This window comes from Cyrtonyx montezumae, unplaced genomic scaffold (genome assembly GCF_038088225.1).
Source record: "Cyrtonyx montezumae isolate F1298 unplaced genomic scaffold, pur_monq_1.0 scaffold_1, whole genome shotgun sequence".
NCBI lineage: Eukaryota > Metazoa > Chordata > Aves > Galliformes > Odontophoridae > Cyrtonyx > Cyrtonyx montezumae.
In genome coordinates, this window is record NW_027071825.1 from 16,610,211 (window position 1) to 16,629,009 (window position 18,799).

At 38.2% G+C, this 18,799-nt stretch overlaps 1 protein-coding gene across 1 annotated transcript in view; it reads right to left on the minus strand.

The window, feature by feature from the left end:
• Positions 1–1,051: 1,051 nt before the first annotated feature.
• Positions 1,052–18,799, minus strand: part of DPYD (dihydropyrimidine dehydrogenase) — a 318,162-nt gene continuing 300,414 nt past the window's right edge. Inside the window, exons 21-23 of the mRNA XM_065742081.1 lie at positions 12,734–12,877; positions 4,691–4,831; positions 1,052–2,489 (exon numbers count right to left, since the gene is read on the minus strand). Of these exons, the coding sequence (XP_065598153.1) occupies positions 2,319–2,489; positions 4,691–4,831; positions 12,734–12,877 (456 nt within the window). The 3' untranslated portion in view covers positions 1,052–2,318. The remainder of the gene's footprint in view (positions 2,490–4,690; positions 4,832–12,733; positions 12,878–18,799) is intronic.

Here is an 18,799-nt window from a genome sequence, read left to right on the forward strand (position 1 = left end):
GTAAATTATAGTCTTGTTTCTAATCTTGACCCACAGAATATCACTATTCTCCAAAAGATAACCCTAAAGCAACTTAGGAACACTGGATATTCTAGGAATGCTGATTATCATGGGAAAAACTGATACTCTGATTCTCTTGCTACATTTGTGATGTAGAAGTACATATGTTTAGACACTTACTTACATCAGGTCTCTTGGCATTGTCCCATGTTTGAAAGGAACCATGCTACCAGATGTGATGTCTTCAGTAGAGGAAGAGAATCGGCTCTGACAATACTGCATCAAGAGACCTTGGGAAGGCGGCCGCTTCAGCTGCAGCTGACACACCGTCTATCACCTCTGGGGTTTTTGATGGGATGCAAAATAAGAAGTAGATCGTAACAGCCTGGGTTAAGATATACACTGTTCCTTGCATCTGCTAACCGAGCACAAAACGAGCTACCTGCAGAAAGTCTGGATTTGATTTTTTCCTGCCCTTCTCAAGAGCACGGTACTTGTCAAACAGCTTCTCAGAAAAAAGACACAGAGACCCCCCCCCCCCCCCCAGACCTCACCCTGAACACTCACCAAGCAACTTGTTCTTACTCTGAGTCTCCTATAAGTCACGTGAGATAAGCTACCAGAAGACCAAGAGCTTGAAACAAGTTTCAGGCAAATATTTTCTTAGCAGTACGACTATCTGTTACTACTCAAGTGTGAAAAATCCACAACTGTGAGGATAAAAAGTATGAAGAGAAAGCTATTAGTAGAGACTTTGGGCTTGAACCTGTCAAGGAATCTTACCAGGCAAGCTCTAAGTGTGGGGAAAAGAATGCAAGAGGAATACATGTCAACCGGAAACAAAGAGACTCCAAACAGGGGCAAAGAGCACACTGCATCCTGCACTACAGGCAATTAGTGGAATAATGTACACGTAAATTAACTCATTAATGATTCCTGAAGTGCATTACAGAGATCATGAAATACCACCTGACAAGTCTCTGAAAGAAAATTCTGCTTAGGAAATAATATATATATAAATAAAGCAGCAACAACAAAAACCACCACCAAGTTGGTTTCAACGTTTATTTGTAATTTGGAGCACAAATCATAAACCAGGAAATGAAAGTTAGGAATATTTTTAATCAAAGCTTTTACTGATTGCAATATAAGGTATAAGAAATGGAATGAATAGATCATTTATTATTATTATGAAACTAAAGGCTTCATATTCTTAAGTGGAGGAAAGCTGACAGCAATACATTTATATTAGAAAGCTCCTACTGTGAATGAAAAATGGATTAATACTGAGATATTGTTCAGTAAGACAGAGAAATCTGTATTTCTTTTTGGTTGTGAAATTACTATAACCATACATAACCACTGCTATGAAGAATTGGCACTGGGGGAAATCATCTTGCCAGTTTGCCCTATGCATGTGTGTTTGACAAACGTGGCTTGCAGGGTGTATATTCCATTTGCACGTAATCAGATCTCTGACCTGTAACATGTACATTCTGGAACATTAATTGGCATGATTAAAAAGTTATTTAGAGGATGAGCTTGGAAAAAAATGCATCGTCCCTTCTCCAAATCCTAAAATGAAACCTGGGCTTTGCAATAAGCCAGTTTAACTCTTCATAGATAGATGTTATAAGTGTTCACTGGTGGAAAAATGTAAGGATGACACTACCCAGGCAACACCAAATCTGAAGAGTTCAGCATGTGTCAGTGCACAGCAAATTTATTCTTATTAAGTGACTAGCGTGAGAAAGAATTAGAAAGGATTATAAAAATACACTACCATATGCTGTAGTAGTTGAAAGTGATTAATCCAGTTCTTAAATCCTATTTTACATTCCCTTTCATTTCTTCCCATAGAAAAATAGAAGCAACATCTCTTTGTTTGAATGCTGTGTAGTTAATTACATCTTCTAAGAAACTCTTTTAAAACTAAATGTAATGTTTAATTACAAAATGCCTCCTTGAAAACAGCTAGCTTGTACGTTGATTTGTAGTTCATTAAAAATGGTTTCTTAATTATATTTACAGCCAGAAATTACATAGAGATTAAACAGTCTACAGAGGACTTTTGAAATTACAGCACGAATCGCAAGGAAAAAGTTACATTTCAAACAGTGGACAGCTGACAGCTACAACCACCTAATTACTGCCTTTCTGTAATTTCAGAACCTAATTGTCATAAAAATAATAACTGGAAAAAAGAGAGTTCATTGTAATGACTCCCAATATCCCATCTTTTTTTAGTGAGTGTAGATTTTGAGGGTTAATTAGGAGGCAAATCAATGGTGGTGAGGCAGCGCAGGGCTGACAGCAGCTCAGCACAGGGGGCTCAGGGCTAGGGGCAGCCCTCGCCGGGGCACGTAGGGGGTGGTCCTGGGAACCATTCGGATGCAGTCGATGATGGGGCAGACGCTGAGGCACAGGGTGCAGCCCGTGCAGCTGTCAGTGACTGCAGGCAGGTGAGTTTCAGCATCGAACTGGATAGCCTGCGGATGGGAGTGAATGTTATTGATACCCCTTGCGGAAAAGGTCAGAACCGCTCCCATTTTAATGCCTGCACTTCCTGCCGCGCGGCTCTTGGAGACATGGCGCGCTCCAGTGCTGCAGCTATAAGCTATAGCAACTGTTGGGCTGGCAGGGAACAAACCCCCTGACTCTTTACAATTAGGAGTGCCATCTCACCCACCAGGGCGGAATGAGAAGGGAAACTCTGCCCCATGGATCTCAGGCTCCCAGACCAGAGGCAGTGTCACAGCACAGCCCTCTGCCAGGGCACACCAGGATGCACCCGTGGCCACAGCACAGTGCCAGCAGCACAAACCTCCAGACTCAACTCTGAATTTTCATTGTTTTTGCCTTGCTGAAAATCTCATTTAATAAAAAGTGGAGAGAAACACATCATACTGCGCTTCCTGTGATTATTTTCCCTTAACAGTCTTCAAAAGGGCTATCTGAGTTTTGGGCAGGCAGAGCTTGCTTTCTCTCCCTCACATTTCCATGCAGTGAATCCTCATTACCAATTAGTGTGATAAGTGAATTTGAATGTGAAATAACAATTGAAGCCTCAATGAAATAAGCTCCTGGTATAATGGAAATGGCAATTAAAAGCATAAACAAAAGCATCACACAACTGCAAAACCTTCAATGTCTAAGAAGCAAGCCTAGAAAAGTTAAAAAACAAAAACAAAAACAACAAAACAAAAGCAGAAAATCTAAGAGTTGCAGGAAGACAAGGTCAGGCCTGGCAGCCAAACTCTCATGTATCTGCAACCGAGGCCTGGCAAGTGTCCCCAAGCATTGCCAGCAGCTGGCAAGCAAGCGGGTGGGCCTGCAGAGCAGCTCCAGGGCACAGCTGTGGCATTTGGTGTTTTGCAGAGAGGAAAGTGATGAAACAGCTGCAGCAAAAAGTGGGCACGAAGTGGGTACGAAACACCCTGAATCAGTGTGTTTTAATTCAGCTCTAACACAAAGAAAACTTTCCTTCCTCCCAAAGAAAACAGACTCCTTCCTTTCTCCCCAGTAACAATGTACATTGTGAAGGAGTTCAAAGAGACGAGAGTCCTGGACTGCAGCGTCACCTTCATGTTAGGGAAAACTGTTCTGCTGGAGGCCTACAGGGTGGCAGCTCTGCTGAGCACTGTGGATATTTTGAAACAGATAATTTTGAAACAGATAAGAATATAGTAGATTATACTTGAAGTATATAAGAAGAGTTTGAAATTAAGAATTTATTTGCAATTCTTGGCAATTAATTCCTATCCAATTTCCTTAATTATTTAAGGAGGAATACGTTTTTTGTGCTGAAGAACCTCCTGGGGGTTTTACACTTCGGTTCCTTGGGTACTGACTTTTTTCTAGTTATAGAGAAGTAAGTTTCAGTAAATATGGACATGGTCCTTTGATCTCCAAGAACTACAGTCCCCCTCTTGCTGGGAAATGTGATGCAAGGAAATGAAGATTTCAGTGACAAGAGGAAATTTAGATAAAGACTACACTAACCATCTAAACCTGTAGCAATGCAGCATTAGATTTCTCATATTAATGGAAAAAAAGCATGTCTATATTTGTGCTGACTGTTGTTTTAATCACAGGAGCCGATTTTAAATGGAAATACTTCCTTCTTTGGAAGTATGTAGTTAAGTAATTCTTCAGACAATACTGATTAAATCGAATTAAGGAAAAACAAAAGGTCCTGTTGTTCTGAGGAAACTCATTGCTCAGTTAAAGTATTTGTCTCACCCCCCTCATAACGTGGTGAATGGTAAAAAAATGTGTAGAAATAGTTGTTTAATGCTCAGTAGATTCCTCAGAGACCCTGCTAATGAGTCTGTCCCCTTTTTGTAGCCCTCCTTTAGATACTGAAAGGCTGCTCTCATCTCCCTGGAATCTTGTCTCCACCTGACCTTCATTTTCTTCCTTGTAGGAAGAACACTGTTCCCATTTGTTGTTGGTGTGAGACCAAGAGCATGACCCAGAGTGAGCACAGAGACTCAGCCCCCAGGAGAAGCTGCACTGGGTGCTCCAACAAGGAGCATGTGGCATAGCCTGGAAGCACACTGGAGTGGGAATGTGGTGTTTTAGACATCTGCTTTTGCCACCTGCTCATTAACAGAAGGTGAATTCTTTCTTCCCAGCAGCAGAAAGATAACTCATTGTGCCTTCATGCTAATTACAGCTGTGCTCTTACCTGGTAGCCAGAATCATTACAGGTCATGTAACATTTGCCACAGTTGATACACATTTCCTCGTCAATCAGAGCCACAACTTGCTCTGTGTTGCAGAGCTCACCATATGTTCCAATATACTGCAGTGCTTTTCCAATTACATCCTAGGGAAAAAAAATTATTGACTCATTTAGAATATACCTAAGCTGTTTCTATAGCTGCACAGGAGCACTCTCTAGTACCTTAATGTAGAAAAATTGGCCAGTTATTGTGAGGAAGTTTAGGATTTTTCTTATAAATTTTCCAATTTGTTAACTTTCACATATTCTATAAAATACAAAGAGAGCTTCATAAAAGCACATTTTGAATGTAGGCAGCAGCTCTAAAAGTATCTCCTTGCATATAAATACATTATAGAAATAGGTTACACATGTTGTACTTCTGAACATACTATTTTATCTGTCCACGTTTTACCGCATGACATTTCAGGAAAGAATCTGGAGTACATAATGGGAGTGACATGCTACAGAATCTGACCATCTTTGGTCATTTTTCTTTAGCATAGATTTAAGAACTCATAGCAAGAAAAGATCAAACTGAGAATAACAGTTTTTCTTCAATAAGAAAGATGCACAAATGACATGAAGATCATCAGATTATGGCAAATACTGTACAGAAATAAGATGTGGATCTCATTCTGCAAGTTCGGGTTCAGTTCTTTTAGCTACACAGGAAAGACTTTTCCTGGCATCAGACTTGCACATCTGTGCTGCAAAAATACAGGTGATGGCAGGCACACACCCTGTGGGTACACACCACAAGAGGAGAACTTGCCCTCTGAAAGAAATGCTGGGGACATACCTGATGTAAATCATCTGCTCTTTATGTAAAGAGAAACTGCACAGTTCAGTGGCAGTTCAACTGCACTGAATCAATGGCAGGGATGGGACAAGTCCCACATTCTGTAGACAATAAATATCCCTCTGTTAAATCAGCTTAACTTGCAGAAGTATAGCACAGATGGTGAACATCACTGCATTTTACAAGATGTCCTCTGTGGTACAGTATTGCTTGCCTGGATATTTTCTGAATTTGCTAAGTAGGCTTCAACAATTCTCATGCTGCAAAACAAGCTAGATTTTAGGTGCAGGATTCTACATGGTTAAAAAAAGTTGAGGTCAATAAATGCTCATTATGTGATGCAACAATACCTTCTACCTTTGCTTTAAAAAGGGGCATAACTGTTAGGTATTTCAAAAATCTTACTGTTATTTAGGTGCAAAGAACCAGTTTCTAAATCATGCTACTGTAATAAACAAAGAAGGCATTATGATTTTCATTAGGGAATTTGATAAAAGTCAATTGAAAAATGCCAGAGATCAAGCCAAATATGAATCACAGACAAGTTTACCTAGAATTAAAAGCTTTAAATATTTACCTTTTGTCTTTCATTGCCAAGAAACATAAGAATTTATTTTCATATTGTTTCTCAATATTTTTTGAGAAAGTAATAGCTACCTTATTCCTTTCAGTCAAAAACAAACAAACAAACAAAAGATTACCAACTGTTTTCAGTGTCTACTAGCACTGTAGTGAAAATATCAATTGAAACCACGTACAGTGCTCACTGTAGCTTTCAGTTCTCAAGTAGAAGAAGATATGGATGCCAGTGCCTTGAATTGTCATTGCATATGTTGTTCTGGGTAGGCTTACTTTCCAAAGAACTAAGCATCACTAATCCTTCCTATGCCACATCAGAAAAATAAGGTAACACAGCTTTATCGATGTTAATTCTAAAAAAAAGCTTTGCTACATGGATTAAGTATAAATGTTGGTTCATCCTTTTCTTCCTGAGACTGCTGAGAGCCTATAACATTGGCTGTGTCTGCCTGGCCTTCATCATGTAAGTCACAATAGTGACTTTACACTATAAGATAAATTTCATATCTCACTGGATGCAATGGTAGGATCTATGAGGTTGCTGTTAATGTTTGCAGAGGTAGGAAATTCAGCCATATCCTAAACCTAGGAAGAATGATAGGGAAATAACACTTTTTTTTTTTCCCCCGAAATATTCAAATGTTGTCTCTAAGCAAGTTAGGATTTGGCACAAAGTGAAATACCTTGTTTTCATTCATCCAGTGATGAAAGCCTTCCAGTTCTTCCCTTCAGCACATAGAGAACATTAATGCTCTTCCAGCATAAAATGTCTATGGCACATTGCTTAAGGCAGCACGATGAGTGTGGACAGGCGACTGCAAGTGAGCAAGTCATCACAGCTTAATGAGTTAGCACTCATCAACAGAGCTGTGCAAGCTGATTATTTGCATGGGCCAAATTCACTGCAAATTTGGAGTAAAATCTGTTTGCTTAAACCACTGTAAAAGGTCAATTAACTACTTTGAAAGTGTTTAAGCTAATACTTTTTACTTTGCTATTGCAAAGGGCTAAGCTTGAACACACAGCCCTTTTCCGTACCTCCACTGATGAACAGTAATTCAATCAAACATAATTCCTTAGGAGCTGCTCGTGCTCCCATGTTTTCTTTCTCTTTCTCAGAAAAGAGAATGGATTTACTGGGAATTGTTCAGCAGTTTTCAGGGTGCCATAGTTCTCAGGTTTCTGCAGTAAGTCTGTATCTGTTAAAAAATTGTAGTTGTCGAATTCAGCTCCTGTTTGTTTCAAGTCTCATGTAGGCTTCTCTGTACCATAGCCGTTAGAGGTTTCTTTGTGATCTACTGCCCTCAGCAATACTATGTATCCTATAAGCTTCTCTCTTGTGTATACAGCTCCCAAACATCACACAGCGTGCCACAAATAGATTTGTTGTCTGCAAGTATGGGACCGTACTTCTGTCTTTCTGAACTGAAACAACAATATAAAACCTGTGCAACATACAGAGGAGAAGCTTTCCACTGTCTGCTCACATTTTAAAATTATCTACACAGGGAGATTCCTGATAGTGAAGGGCTTTTTAATCTAACAAAGGCAGACATTTAAACAGCATAGGTAATTAACAGTTTTCTCAGGGAGTTACAAATGTGAATCCAGCATACTTTAAATGTGGCTTGGATGTTACAAAAGCCAAAGCTCTAGCAGGTTGCAGAGAAGGGCTGCTCATATAATCCGGGGGTGTAGGGCCTTGCTTACAACAGAAGATTAAAAAAAGCCTAACAAGATGTTTAGCCTAGGAAGATGAAGGCAGAGCAGGAATATGATGTCTCTTTATACATACATCAGGGAAGGAAAAGAGCTATTTAAGATAAACAACAATGTTGGCACAAGAACGCATGATTATAAGCCAGAAATGAATAAATTCAAAGCAGAAAATTAGAAAAGGTTTCTTTCAAGCAGGAAAGGAGTGAGGTAGTTAATGGCCTTCCAGAGATGCAGCTGGGGGAAAGAATGGAAACAGTCCAAAATTTAGGATACCATTAGGTAAGCTCAGGAAATGGTTACTTAGAAGAACACGATCAGAACAGATTTTTCCAGCTATAAACATACAAAGGGACGAGCAAAAACAATGCATGTGACATGGTGATTTCTAAATTTGTAAGCAAGTCTCACTTCTCACAGCTCACAAAATACTCTTTCAGGGACCAAGAAACCCAAACAGGGAGGGTGATGACATTTTGGAGGTTAGAAAGTGATTTCAAATGACTGTGTCAATGATTTACTGCTCATTTACGCTTCTGGATGCTGTGTCTTTTATATACTTCCTTCTCTCAAGGAGAAAGCACATCTTTACCCATTTGCAAAGTTTGAAGACTTTATTGACTAAAATAACACCGGTGCTTAAAAGATATTCTGCAGGTGCACTTTTTCACAGCATTTCAAGCTATCTCTGAGTTTCTTGCTCCCATCAAATCATTAATGTTTGGAACAAAAACAGTGCAGCAAGAAACAATCAGCTTTCACTGTCTAAAAGTGCAGTTTTGTTCCAATAAGAGACTGTATAAAATGGCACTATGGGATTCTACACTTGGTATATCTCAATGGCCTCCAGATCAAATTTGCAATGTTTACAGTATGGGGTTTTTTTGGCCAAATGCCAGACCTGCAAACAGAAGCCAGGTTCTGAACATCAAGCTGTGTGCTTCTGGCTTATGCATTACCAGCAGCAATTAACAAAAAAAAATGAGGAAAAAATCTGGAAGTTGAATTTTGCCCTAAGTTATACCTTTGCAATCACTGGGACCTAGAGCACTCAATTGGTTACTGCTGTGCTGTCCCAGTCTTCTCAACAAAACTGTACTGAATGAAGTGGGAGAGGAATTTAGTCCTGTAAATGGAACTGGCAGGAAATTCAGTTGCTATGGAGAGAATCAGAGCAGAATCCATTAGTTTTATGTTACTAATGAGTACAGAAAAAATTCATTTTGTCACTAAGCTAAGCAGATGTGGTTTTGAGTATAGGCAAGGAGCAGATCTGTTCTGTAGGATATTATTTTTACAACGCCACTTTTATTACTATAGCTGTATTTTTAATGTTCGTGTATCAAACATTTAATTGAGATTAGCATTTCATTACCCATCATGTTAGTAAACCTATATTTGTAAATACAATTCACAGTTTAAGCATAACTCACCCAGATTCACACAGACCACACTGAAAAAGACCATGCTCTAGAGACTCCAAACATCACAGTCCTACTCTAGTCTCCATTTAAAAGGCCACAACACAATGCAGGCACTGTGAGCATCCCATACAGCAAGTTCAAGGGGTGCAGAAGTGCTCATCCTCCTATTCCATATTTTGATTCAGCAAAAAAAATCTTAGTTTATCCCACCATGTTCAGGAGAAATGATCACTCAAATCTGACAGCAACAGCAGGTAAGGAAAGTAAAGAGATCTTTAGATAAGCAGAAGTAGAGGTCTGCTGGTTACAAGCAGCAGTCTGTCCCAAGGACAGGACTGTGAAGCATAAAAGGGATAAACAGTCAGATAAATGGTAATGGTTTTGGCTCTCAAGAGCAAGAAACTAGATTACAAAGAAATTAACCACAGAAGTTATATAAGGAATAGAGATTAAAGAACCTGGGACCTGTGCAGAAGTGCAATAGAAAAAAAAAAAGATCCAGGGCACATATCCACCGTATGAAGTACAGAAATGTGAGAAAAGAAGAAACAGCTCTGCTGAGTATCAAAGTATGCTGTTTTGACTAATATTGAAAAATAGAGAAAATAAAGAGAAAAGCCATGGGGGAAGCTAGCCAAAAATTTAATTAAATTTTGGATAATCTCAGAGGATTTTTAAGTCTATAAAAAGGGCATTTTAGCAGGATGTGGAATTTAAACAAATGTTGGAATTTACATATCACCAGCCCAACAGCAGATCAGACAGATGAAGGAGTTCTGGGCAAGTGTAGGGTGAATACCCTGAAAGAATAGTACCCACACAAAGTAATGAAGGTAGACAGTATATTTTTGTATGGCTTATCCAGATGGTATAAAGACAACTGGTAAATTAGGAAAGGCTCACCTATCACTGATGGTTGAGACTCCCCCTCAAACTCCACAGGAGATGAATCTCCAAGAGATCCTTCCCCAGTGGTGGTCAGCCCTTAAATGGAGTCTGGGAGAGGTGGAGCCAGACTCCATCCCTTCCAGTCACACAGTGAATTGCCTTCACCACCGTTCCTGTGGCTGACTCAGTGCTCGCCTCAGGTATCAATCAGCGGTTCAGGTTGTGATTCAACAGTTCCCATACAGCAGCCATCAGGAAATTTGCAGCACCCCTGAAAAAGTGCAGCCCACCAAACCAAGGGTTATGGCTGTTCCATGGGCATCTAACTCTTATGTGCTCTCAGCTTTTGGCCATACCACTGCTGCACAGGACTGGGGTTGGGCTGGGACTAGTTATTAGCGCTGACCATTCCCACTGCCCTGATACCCCAGTCTGAACTAACAGAATGTATTCTCCTTGCTGTCCAGAGGGTCAGCCAAGACAGAACTGCTTGGAGACAGTTCGGGATTTGTAATTCTAAATGTGACTACTTCTAGGACAGCTACAGATAAATCACTCAACTCTGAGCTCATCTGCCTCTCTGCAGAGAATACCTGATCAGGGAAGGGTATCAGATAAGTCACCTTTTTTCAGTAAGCTTCACTCAGCTTCTGTAATGAATATTCTCAATCTTCCTGGCAGATTTTTTCCACAACATGTTACGGATGGGTCATTTAATAATAAACGTTATCAACGCATCCTTTTGTAGAGTGACAAGCTCTCTAACATCAAGCAAAATCCAGGTATTCTGTTATTTCTTAGTGGACAACTCTCATTGCAATTTTTTTTCATCATTATTAAAACATAACCTTCTAAAGAGATACTAAGGCTGTCATCAGTCAACAAATTTCTTCTAATTGCTATAGTCCTTTTCAGTCTTGTTTAATTTAAATGAAGGTGTGAGAAAGATCTGATTTCTTTGTCTGTCAAACTCCTCACAGTCACCACACACAAAAGTATTCAGTGCCTTTATGAACAAAAGTTTTTGTTTTGAGGAATTCGTTTTCCTTTTCCCTACAGTAAGGCCTCTATTCTTCTTTTTAACCTGTCTCTGACTGCTTGGGTCTTCTTTTGCTTTTGTAGTTGGAATTGGGCATGATAAATTATTGACCTCGACTTATTATTTATGTTTTTTTCAAGTCTTTATGTCTGTTTTTCCCTCTTGCTGAAATTTTTCCATCATTCAGTTTATTTGCTTTTGGACAGTATCGGTTGCTTTTTTTTTTTTCATTTTCTGCTGTTTTCAGAAGCACACTATCTCATTGAAAATGCAGTTATTGGCTGTTGTTTCTTCTTTCTCTTTTCTCCTACATCAATACACTTCTGCAAAGAGAATAGAACCATAAAACCTCTGAGGTCAAGTAGGCTTTGAAAATGTTCATCTTAGTGTAGGGAAAAAAAAAAAGTACATTGCTGTTCTTCGGGACTTTTCACATACATAAAGAAGGGCAGCTCTCCACAAAAGGGAGGGAGAAATTATCAATATCAGGGCTCATACCAAAATGATCTGTCCAGGAGTGAGGGAGGTCTACAGCAGTAGGAAATAATTGAGATTAAACAAGATACCAGAAAAATTCTCCTTAGCTTGTTTTTCAGTCCTAGCACCTAGCTTAGAAAGCTGCACATGTCAGTAAATGCTGCAGAATTTCCTTGGGACTTATGTATTTTGAGCCACTGTCTGTGTAGTTCATGTTTGGCCTTATTTTTTGCATGAATTCATGCAAGACTTATGACACAGTGAGTTACCTATCTGTGAATATCTGATATTCCTCCATATCTGATAAAGACAGTTAATGAGTTCAGCAGATATTTCCACATGGCTTCATAACAGAGCCTACGGGAGACTTCTGGTAAAACTTTTCCTTGTATTTGATTATTTTTGCCTGATTTTTTTTCCTGTTAAAACTGGATGTTTAAGTAGGTTTTAAGGTGTACACCTAGAATGATTAGCTGATGACATTTAATTTTATTGGCTACTTAAAGAAAAAGTTCCAATGGATGGACTATGCATGGGGGCACAGGTTTTATTTTCATCCTGACATTTACTCATTGCAGAGGGTGGATCAGTTACTTAGACAAACATCTTCCAACATTGAAAGTTCAGTTTGAAAACCTAGGACTCAGCTTTTATGTGTATCAAACCAAAACCTTTCCCACTGATCCTACGTGAGAGATGGGATTGTTTAATGCATCACAAATAATCAAGAAGTGTCGTGCAAGATGAAACGCATACCGTTGTATTCAAATTAAGAGAAATTTTTAATGATTCAACTTCATTTTTCAAGGCATTCACAATGTTCTACAAACACTTTTCTACTGCCTGAATATCTTGATTAAAAAAAATAAGAAAATTTATATATGTACATCACAAATCATTTCCCATCGATTTTGGTTATAAGCCAGAAAGTCTGCATAAACAGTTGTCTTTGATGCCCTCTAAGAAGCTTAAAAGAGGTAATAACTAACTCAAACTGCTAGAAATGTCTGTGCATGTCAACCACCTGATGGCTGATCACATCTTACATATAAGCATACTTTTTATTATTATTATTTTTTTACCTTGATTGCTGGAATGGGCTTCTTTGGAATGAAACGTTTTTTTTCAGGAAGCACCACAGCTGTGCCTTCTTCCTTCAGTTTGATCTTGTTCGCAGCTATAATTCTTTTGCGTTGTTCCAGGTAAGGCCCAAAACTGGGTAGTTTCTGAAGTAAAAATCAGGAAACATTATTAATATACTTAATAAGAAGGCACAGTTAAGTGAGTGCTGAGTGTGACTTGCTTCTTACTTAGGAAATTGAAAAGAAAAGCAGTGGGACTGTACCAGAGTGAAGTGAATAAAAATCAACCATGAAGTTCAGGATCTGACTTGAAAATCTATAATGAATATTAAAATATTAATATGGTGCAGCAGAAAAATAGCTGAATTGCATGTCAGCATCCAACAGATTTCTATTTCCCTATTGCATACTTGCTTATATATAAAAATGTATCATGCTAAATAATTCAAATATGTAACTTCATTTCTATAGTATATGGAAAGGTATCACAAAACTATCAGTTTTCTTAGAAGGGCTCTAGCTGTGTTTGAGTCTATTTGTATAACTATCTAGATGTATCTGTGCATTTTAAAAGCATACAAACCTGTATTTCATGTTCTGATAGCATAAGGTTGTCTCACCCTGTCAAAGTAAGTCTCACAAACAGGCTAATCAAAGTAAGGCTTAACAAATAAACAGAAACACATTCTAATCTTATCACTTATCTCTATGAAACACTTGTAGTCTTTTCTGCGACATTTAATCCTTGAGCCCAATTAAACAAATCCTAGAGGAAAATTACTCCAAATTGAAAAATTCGCGTGTCACCCAAGAACATGGAAGTGCTTGTTCAGATTTCATAAACCTGCCAAACTCCCACATTCCTGAAAGAATAAGTCCTTTTGTTGACATATACATATACACATACAGAGAAAACTAGTGGGCCACAATCATATATTTAGGTGAATAAATAATGGTAGAAAATGTAGATTTTTTCTTGATGGAACAGATCGTGCCCTTCCTGTCCTGAAACTAGTTCCTCAGTCTGCAAAAAGTATTTTATCCATCTAACTAAAGCCTGTTTAGAAGCTACTGCAGCACTGCAGAAACTAGCAGGTAGTAACAGGAGATACATAGCCTCAGTAGTTGCTAGCATTAATTCTAACTAATAATACAACCTCAAAGAGCATATCAAACAAGTTACAGTACTGCCGTGGTTATCAATTTTTAAGGAGGGAATTTCAATGTGAATTTTAAGAACAGAATTATTTAAAAATTTAGAAATTATTATTTTTTAAAATGAAGTAAATCCAGATACCCTGCTCCATAGGAGAAAAAATCCACAATGAGCTGTCAGTCAGGATACCCAGCAATGGGACCTCAGGCCTCTTGTAATGACAAATAAGCTGCTAGGCTTTTGGCACACAGACCAATAGCGAGGTCCTTGAAATGTTTCCCTTCTCCCAGACTTGGTCTGTGGCTGCAACAGATTTTTATCTTCAGGCCAGAACTTTCAGTCTCATGGTGTTTTCCAAAGGAGACCTGCTGCAGGCTGGGAATGAGCCATACTCTGGGACAATCTTTCAACTTAGGTAAATGCAAGACCAGAAATGAGGTGATGCTTCAGACCCCAGAACCCATATGTCCCAAATCTAACTATAATCTAATTTTGCCCAATAGTACAAGGTTTTTTTTGTTTTTGTTTTTGTTTTTTTGCCTGTTCAATGGAAACTTTGTTCCTATGTCATGTTCAAGGGCTTCCTTAAATATATAAAAAAGTCCACCTTCTCTGTTCAGTTGCCATAAATTTGTGATTCAGGTTCTTGGAAATATTAAGTTCTGGGATAGCTTGAAGCGAGCTTTAAAATATTAGTGCAAACAGTGGTAACATAGTGGTCTTATGTACCAAAGTAATGTAAGTAAGTAGAAACATAATTATTTTTATAAGGAAAATGAGTAGAAGTAAAGATCATTCTAATTTCAGTCTAAACAAGAAGCTCTCAAGTACACAAACAAAGACTGGATTCTTTATAAAAACCTTAAAAAAACACAAGATTTTTTTATCAGAAATCTAAAAAAATATAAACGTTGATAGTTAAAATTAATAGGCTGCATCAATTAAAAACATTCTGGCTACAAACAAGCAGTAAATGTGCCACCATTTTCTCTCTGTAGTGTACATGCTGATGCCAACAACTTCTGGCTTGAGAAAGAAGCAAATCTGATCACAAAGCATATTTGGACTTTTCCCTGCCTAGCCACGAACTGAAATGAAGAATAGGTAACAAAACTAATTTTGCTGAGGTCTTAACTGAAATAGTAAAGAAAAAAGACGTTTGTTCAAGGCATGACTGATTGGTGATCAACTTTGGGAAGTACAGCCAAATCTCTGGAGAATAAAGCCATTATTTTTCGATTCTCTTCATGTATACACAATTTCCTACTTTCTACAGATACAAATGTTGAGAATATTGAAATAAAATTGGTGATTTGAGGATAAGTACAGAAAAAACTACCCATTTTATTACATAGACAAAAATAATAGATATAATAGACAAAGACAATGAATTATTTTTCTAAGAAACAGATTTTTACATCTGACACAACCATTAGCTGGAATGCACAAGGTCTGCTCCAAAGGTAATACCTCCTATTTGATTATGTAGGCCCACAATGTAAGAGGTGAATATGGCAGTAGAGGCTGAACTTTCCCACCAATACTCTGTTACTTGTTGTTGCCATGTGAAAGGTGGCAGCAGAGGGGCAGCCTGACAGAATTATGTCTAATGTGAAAGTGTGTATTAAGCAAAAGTGTGTTACTGAATTCCTCACTGAGGATAAAATGGTGCACATTGACTTTCATTGATGCTTGCCAAATGTATATGGAGACCGAACAGAGGACGTGAGCACAGTTAGATGGTGAGTTGTGCATTTCAGCAGTGGTGACAGTGACGTGAAAGACAAGCCATTTTCTGGGTGACCATGCAAAAGTGTGACACCACAAGTTGAAGCGTATTTCAATCAGCTAAACTGCATGAATCAGCGGATTACAACCAGGGATATGTGTACCGAGCTGAGTATTGGCTTCAGTGCCTTGGAAATGATGGTGGCAAAGTTGAGAGTTCACCAAATCTGCTCCAGGTTGGTCCTATGAATGCTCACACAGAAACAGAAAGAACACTGCAGGTTCTTGTTCATTGGTGGTGAAAATGAGCAGCTAGTAGTGGTGACTATATTTAAAAATAGCATTTTGTAGCTGAGATTTTGCTGTATCAAATAGTGTTAGCTTTGGGCTTTTTGTAGCTGCTGTAGTTTCCATGGAAATATGGAGGAGGCATTACTTCTGGAGCAATCTACATATCACAGACATTTTGAAAAGCGCCCGATGCCATCAGTACCATAACCATACCACTTCAGGTGTTTTGTAATGACATAAAAGTTGAATTAAACTATATAAAAACAGTCTTTTCAAACTAAGTGAAGTGATGATTTATTTAGAGTACTAACATCCACATGAATTTTTGCTGTGCATTGCTGTATTTCCATCAATAAATTGATTAAATGAAATGTAAAATAATTAATGAAAAACTTAGATCCTAGTCCCATCTTGGGCCTACACAATGAGCTTCTACTGTCTTAACAGAAGATGACTGTGCACCCATACAAATGATCTGGTTATTTTTGTTTAGAGTCTGATGGTTCATCAACAACCAAGCCAAATTTCATCAACAATACTGAAAAGCAGTAATATTTGCTATAACAATAAATAATACATGAAAACGTAGCCACAGGAGCTTGGAAAGGACTTACTGAAGGTTTGCCTTATGAGTAATGCACGGATATGGAGGGGGCTGATGGGACATCTTGTTCAGACCTGTAGTTTTGAGCATTTTAGAGACAAATGGGGAGGAGTATTTTAATGAAGTGAGTACAGGGTATAACAGAAGTGAAGACATGTTGAAATAGCTGCTAAAGACCTGGATATTTAAGAGATTTTAAAATTAAATCACCTCTAATCATTGTAGGGAATATCTTCCAAAGCACATGGAGGGTTTAATTGCACAACTCCCAGTGAAAGCACAAGCACAGTAACTTGGTGATTTTAAATCCCTGCTTGCTTTTTAATTCTTTCTGCTCTATCTCTTGATTTTTTTCCCCACTTATCTCCATGTCACTAAACTCTGTACAGTGTTATCTTTGTCACATCAACATCTGCCTAGAAGAAGAAACAACAGTATGAATATGTGGATCACAGCAAGTGTTTAGAAGATTGCAACAAGCAGAGTAATTAGATAATTCTTGTCTGCTTATATATCTGTATCAATGATGTCTATAGCTGCATTATTTGTATCCATCTGTCTCTATATAGCCATAATTTAATGTGTTTCTATTGGGGAGGATAACGTCAATAATGGAGCCAAAATAAATATATTAAGTGGCTTTGTTTCATTGTTTATAACTGCATTATCACAAATCTGGAAGCTTGAAATATTATACTGAAATATTTTACAGAAAAAAAATCCAACCCTCCCTGCTAAAGACTTCCAAAAGCTGCCTTTTAACTAATGAACTGTATAAATCTTCAGCAACATTGTGATTTTTGTTTCAGTAGTTTCTCCAGGGATTCATCATTGATGAATTTGTTCTCACCAGAAAAGCTAAATCCTCCTCATTTAAAGATAACAGTATCTTCCACTAAAACCGTCTCCATCCAGATATAAAAAAGCATTATCCTGCCAATAGAGAACTGACAACATAATGAATCAACAATGAAACCTTAAGCCAGGAGAGCTTTAAGGTGAATAAGTCTGTTTTGATTATAATTTATTCATGGATCAATCAAAAGGTAATTGAGCATATTATGAACTAAAAAAAGTGCTTATTTCTTAATGGTAAAAACTAGAGAGTATCTTTCACTTCAGATAGCTGTAATTTTTATGAGTGCACCAGCAAGTAGAGTAACTGAATTAGAGGTGGAACAGGCCAGTGAACAGGGCAGTGCAATATGCCTCAGACAACCAAGAATTTATATCTAAATTTGAAATTAATATTCCCCTTATTCTGGAAAAGTCCAGCTATGTCCCCATGCTGTAGTTGTCAGTTCTTTACTAAGGAGATGTCTCCTGCTGTGGGGCTGGATGATACCTGCTGTTAGAGAACCCAGATTTCAGCTGGCACAGGGTTGTACCATACTAAAACAACAGTGAGCAAGTCTCCTCCAGTGCTCTGGAAGTTCCCACTCATGTCTGCTAATGAAATGGGGCACAGAAAAGAATGTTGCAAATTAGTAATTTTCATGAAAGGGATTTTCAGGGAGAAGTTATCACAAGTAAATAAAGAACTTACAGAGACAAGTGTAATGACAGGCACATGGGAATTTGGGATAGCAGTACCATTTAGCCAAGAGGCGACAGGTTTTAAAAAATACTATTTCCCTCATGTCTAAAGAATTTCTCATGTTGAATGTAATGTCATTATTAAGTTTCTTTTAAACTGATGTTGCCTCCTGTGTGAGGTATGAAGAGGTGTATGCATTCATTTTCTAAATTCCTCTTGTGCATTTCTAACTTGAAAATAATTTTAAGGGAAGCTGTGATGTCTCTCATAAATCTGCAGGTAGAATGGAAGCCAAATTGTCTTACTTAACTTCATGTTTTTCAAATGTAGATGTTTTTGCTTGCATATAGGAAAAAAGATGAAAACAGGAATGAAGACTGAAAACTGTCTGACAAGACAAATTGCTAAAAAAAGTTCAAACTGATGTACTGAAATACTCTATACTCATTGCAATAATGACATACCAAGCAAAGGCCCACATACTCCATAGTTATGCAAATGGATGGATAATGAAGCTGGGGTTGACAGGTATACATCTCCCTGGCCTTGGAAAACTGGAGTAATAAACAGCTGAGAGGGTAAAAGCTAAGAAGGAAAAATCTTGGGAGCTTTCTCAGGCAGGTGACTGCCTTAGACACAATGAGAATTATGAAAACTGCAGACAAGAATGAATAGCTTTCAAGGGGGTAATAGGTGAAGCAGGACCCCTGAAACAGGGAGCATGGTACAGAAAGGCAATCAGATAAGGGA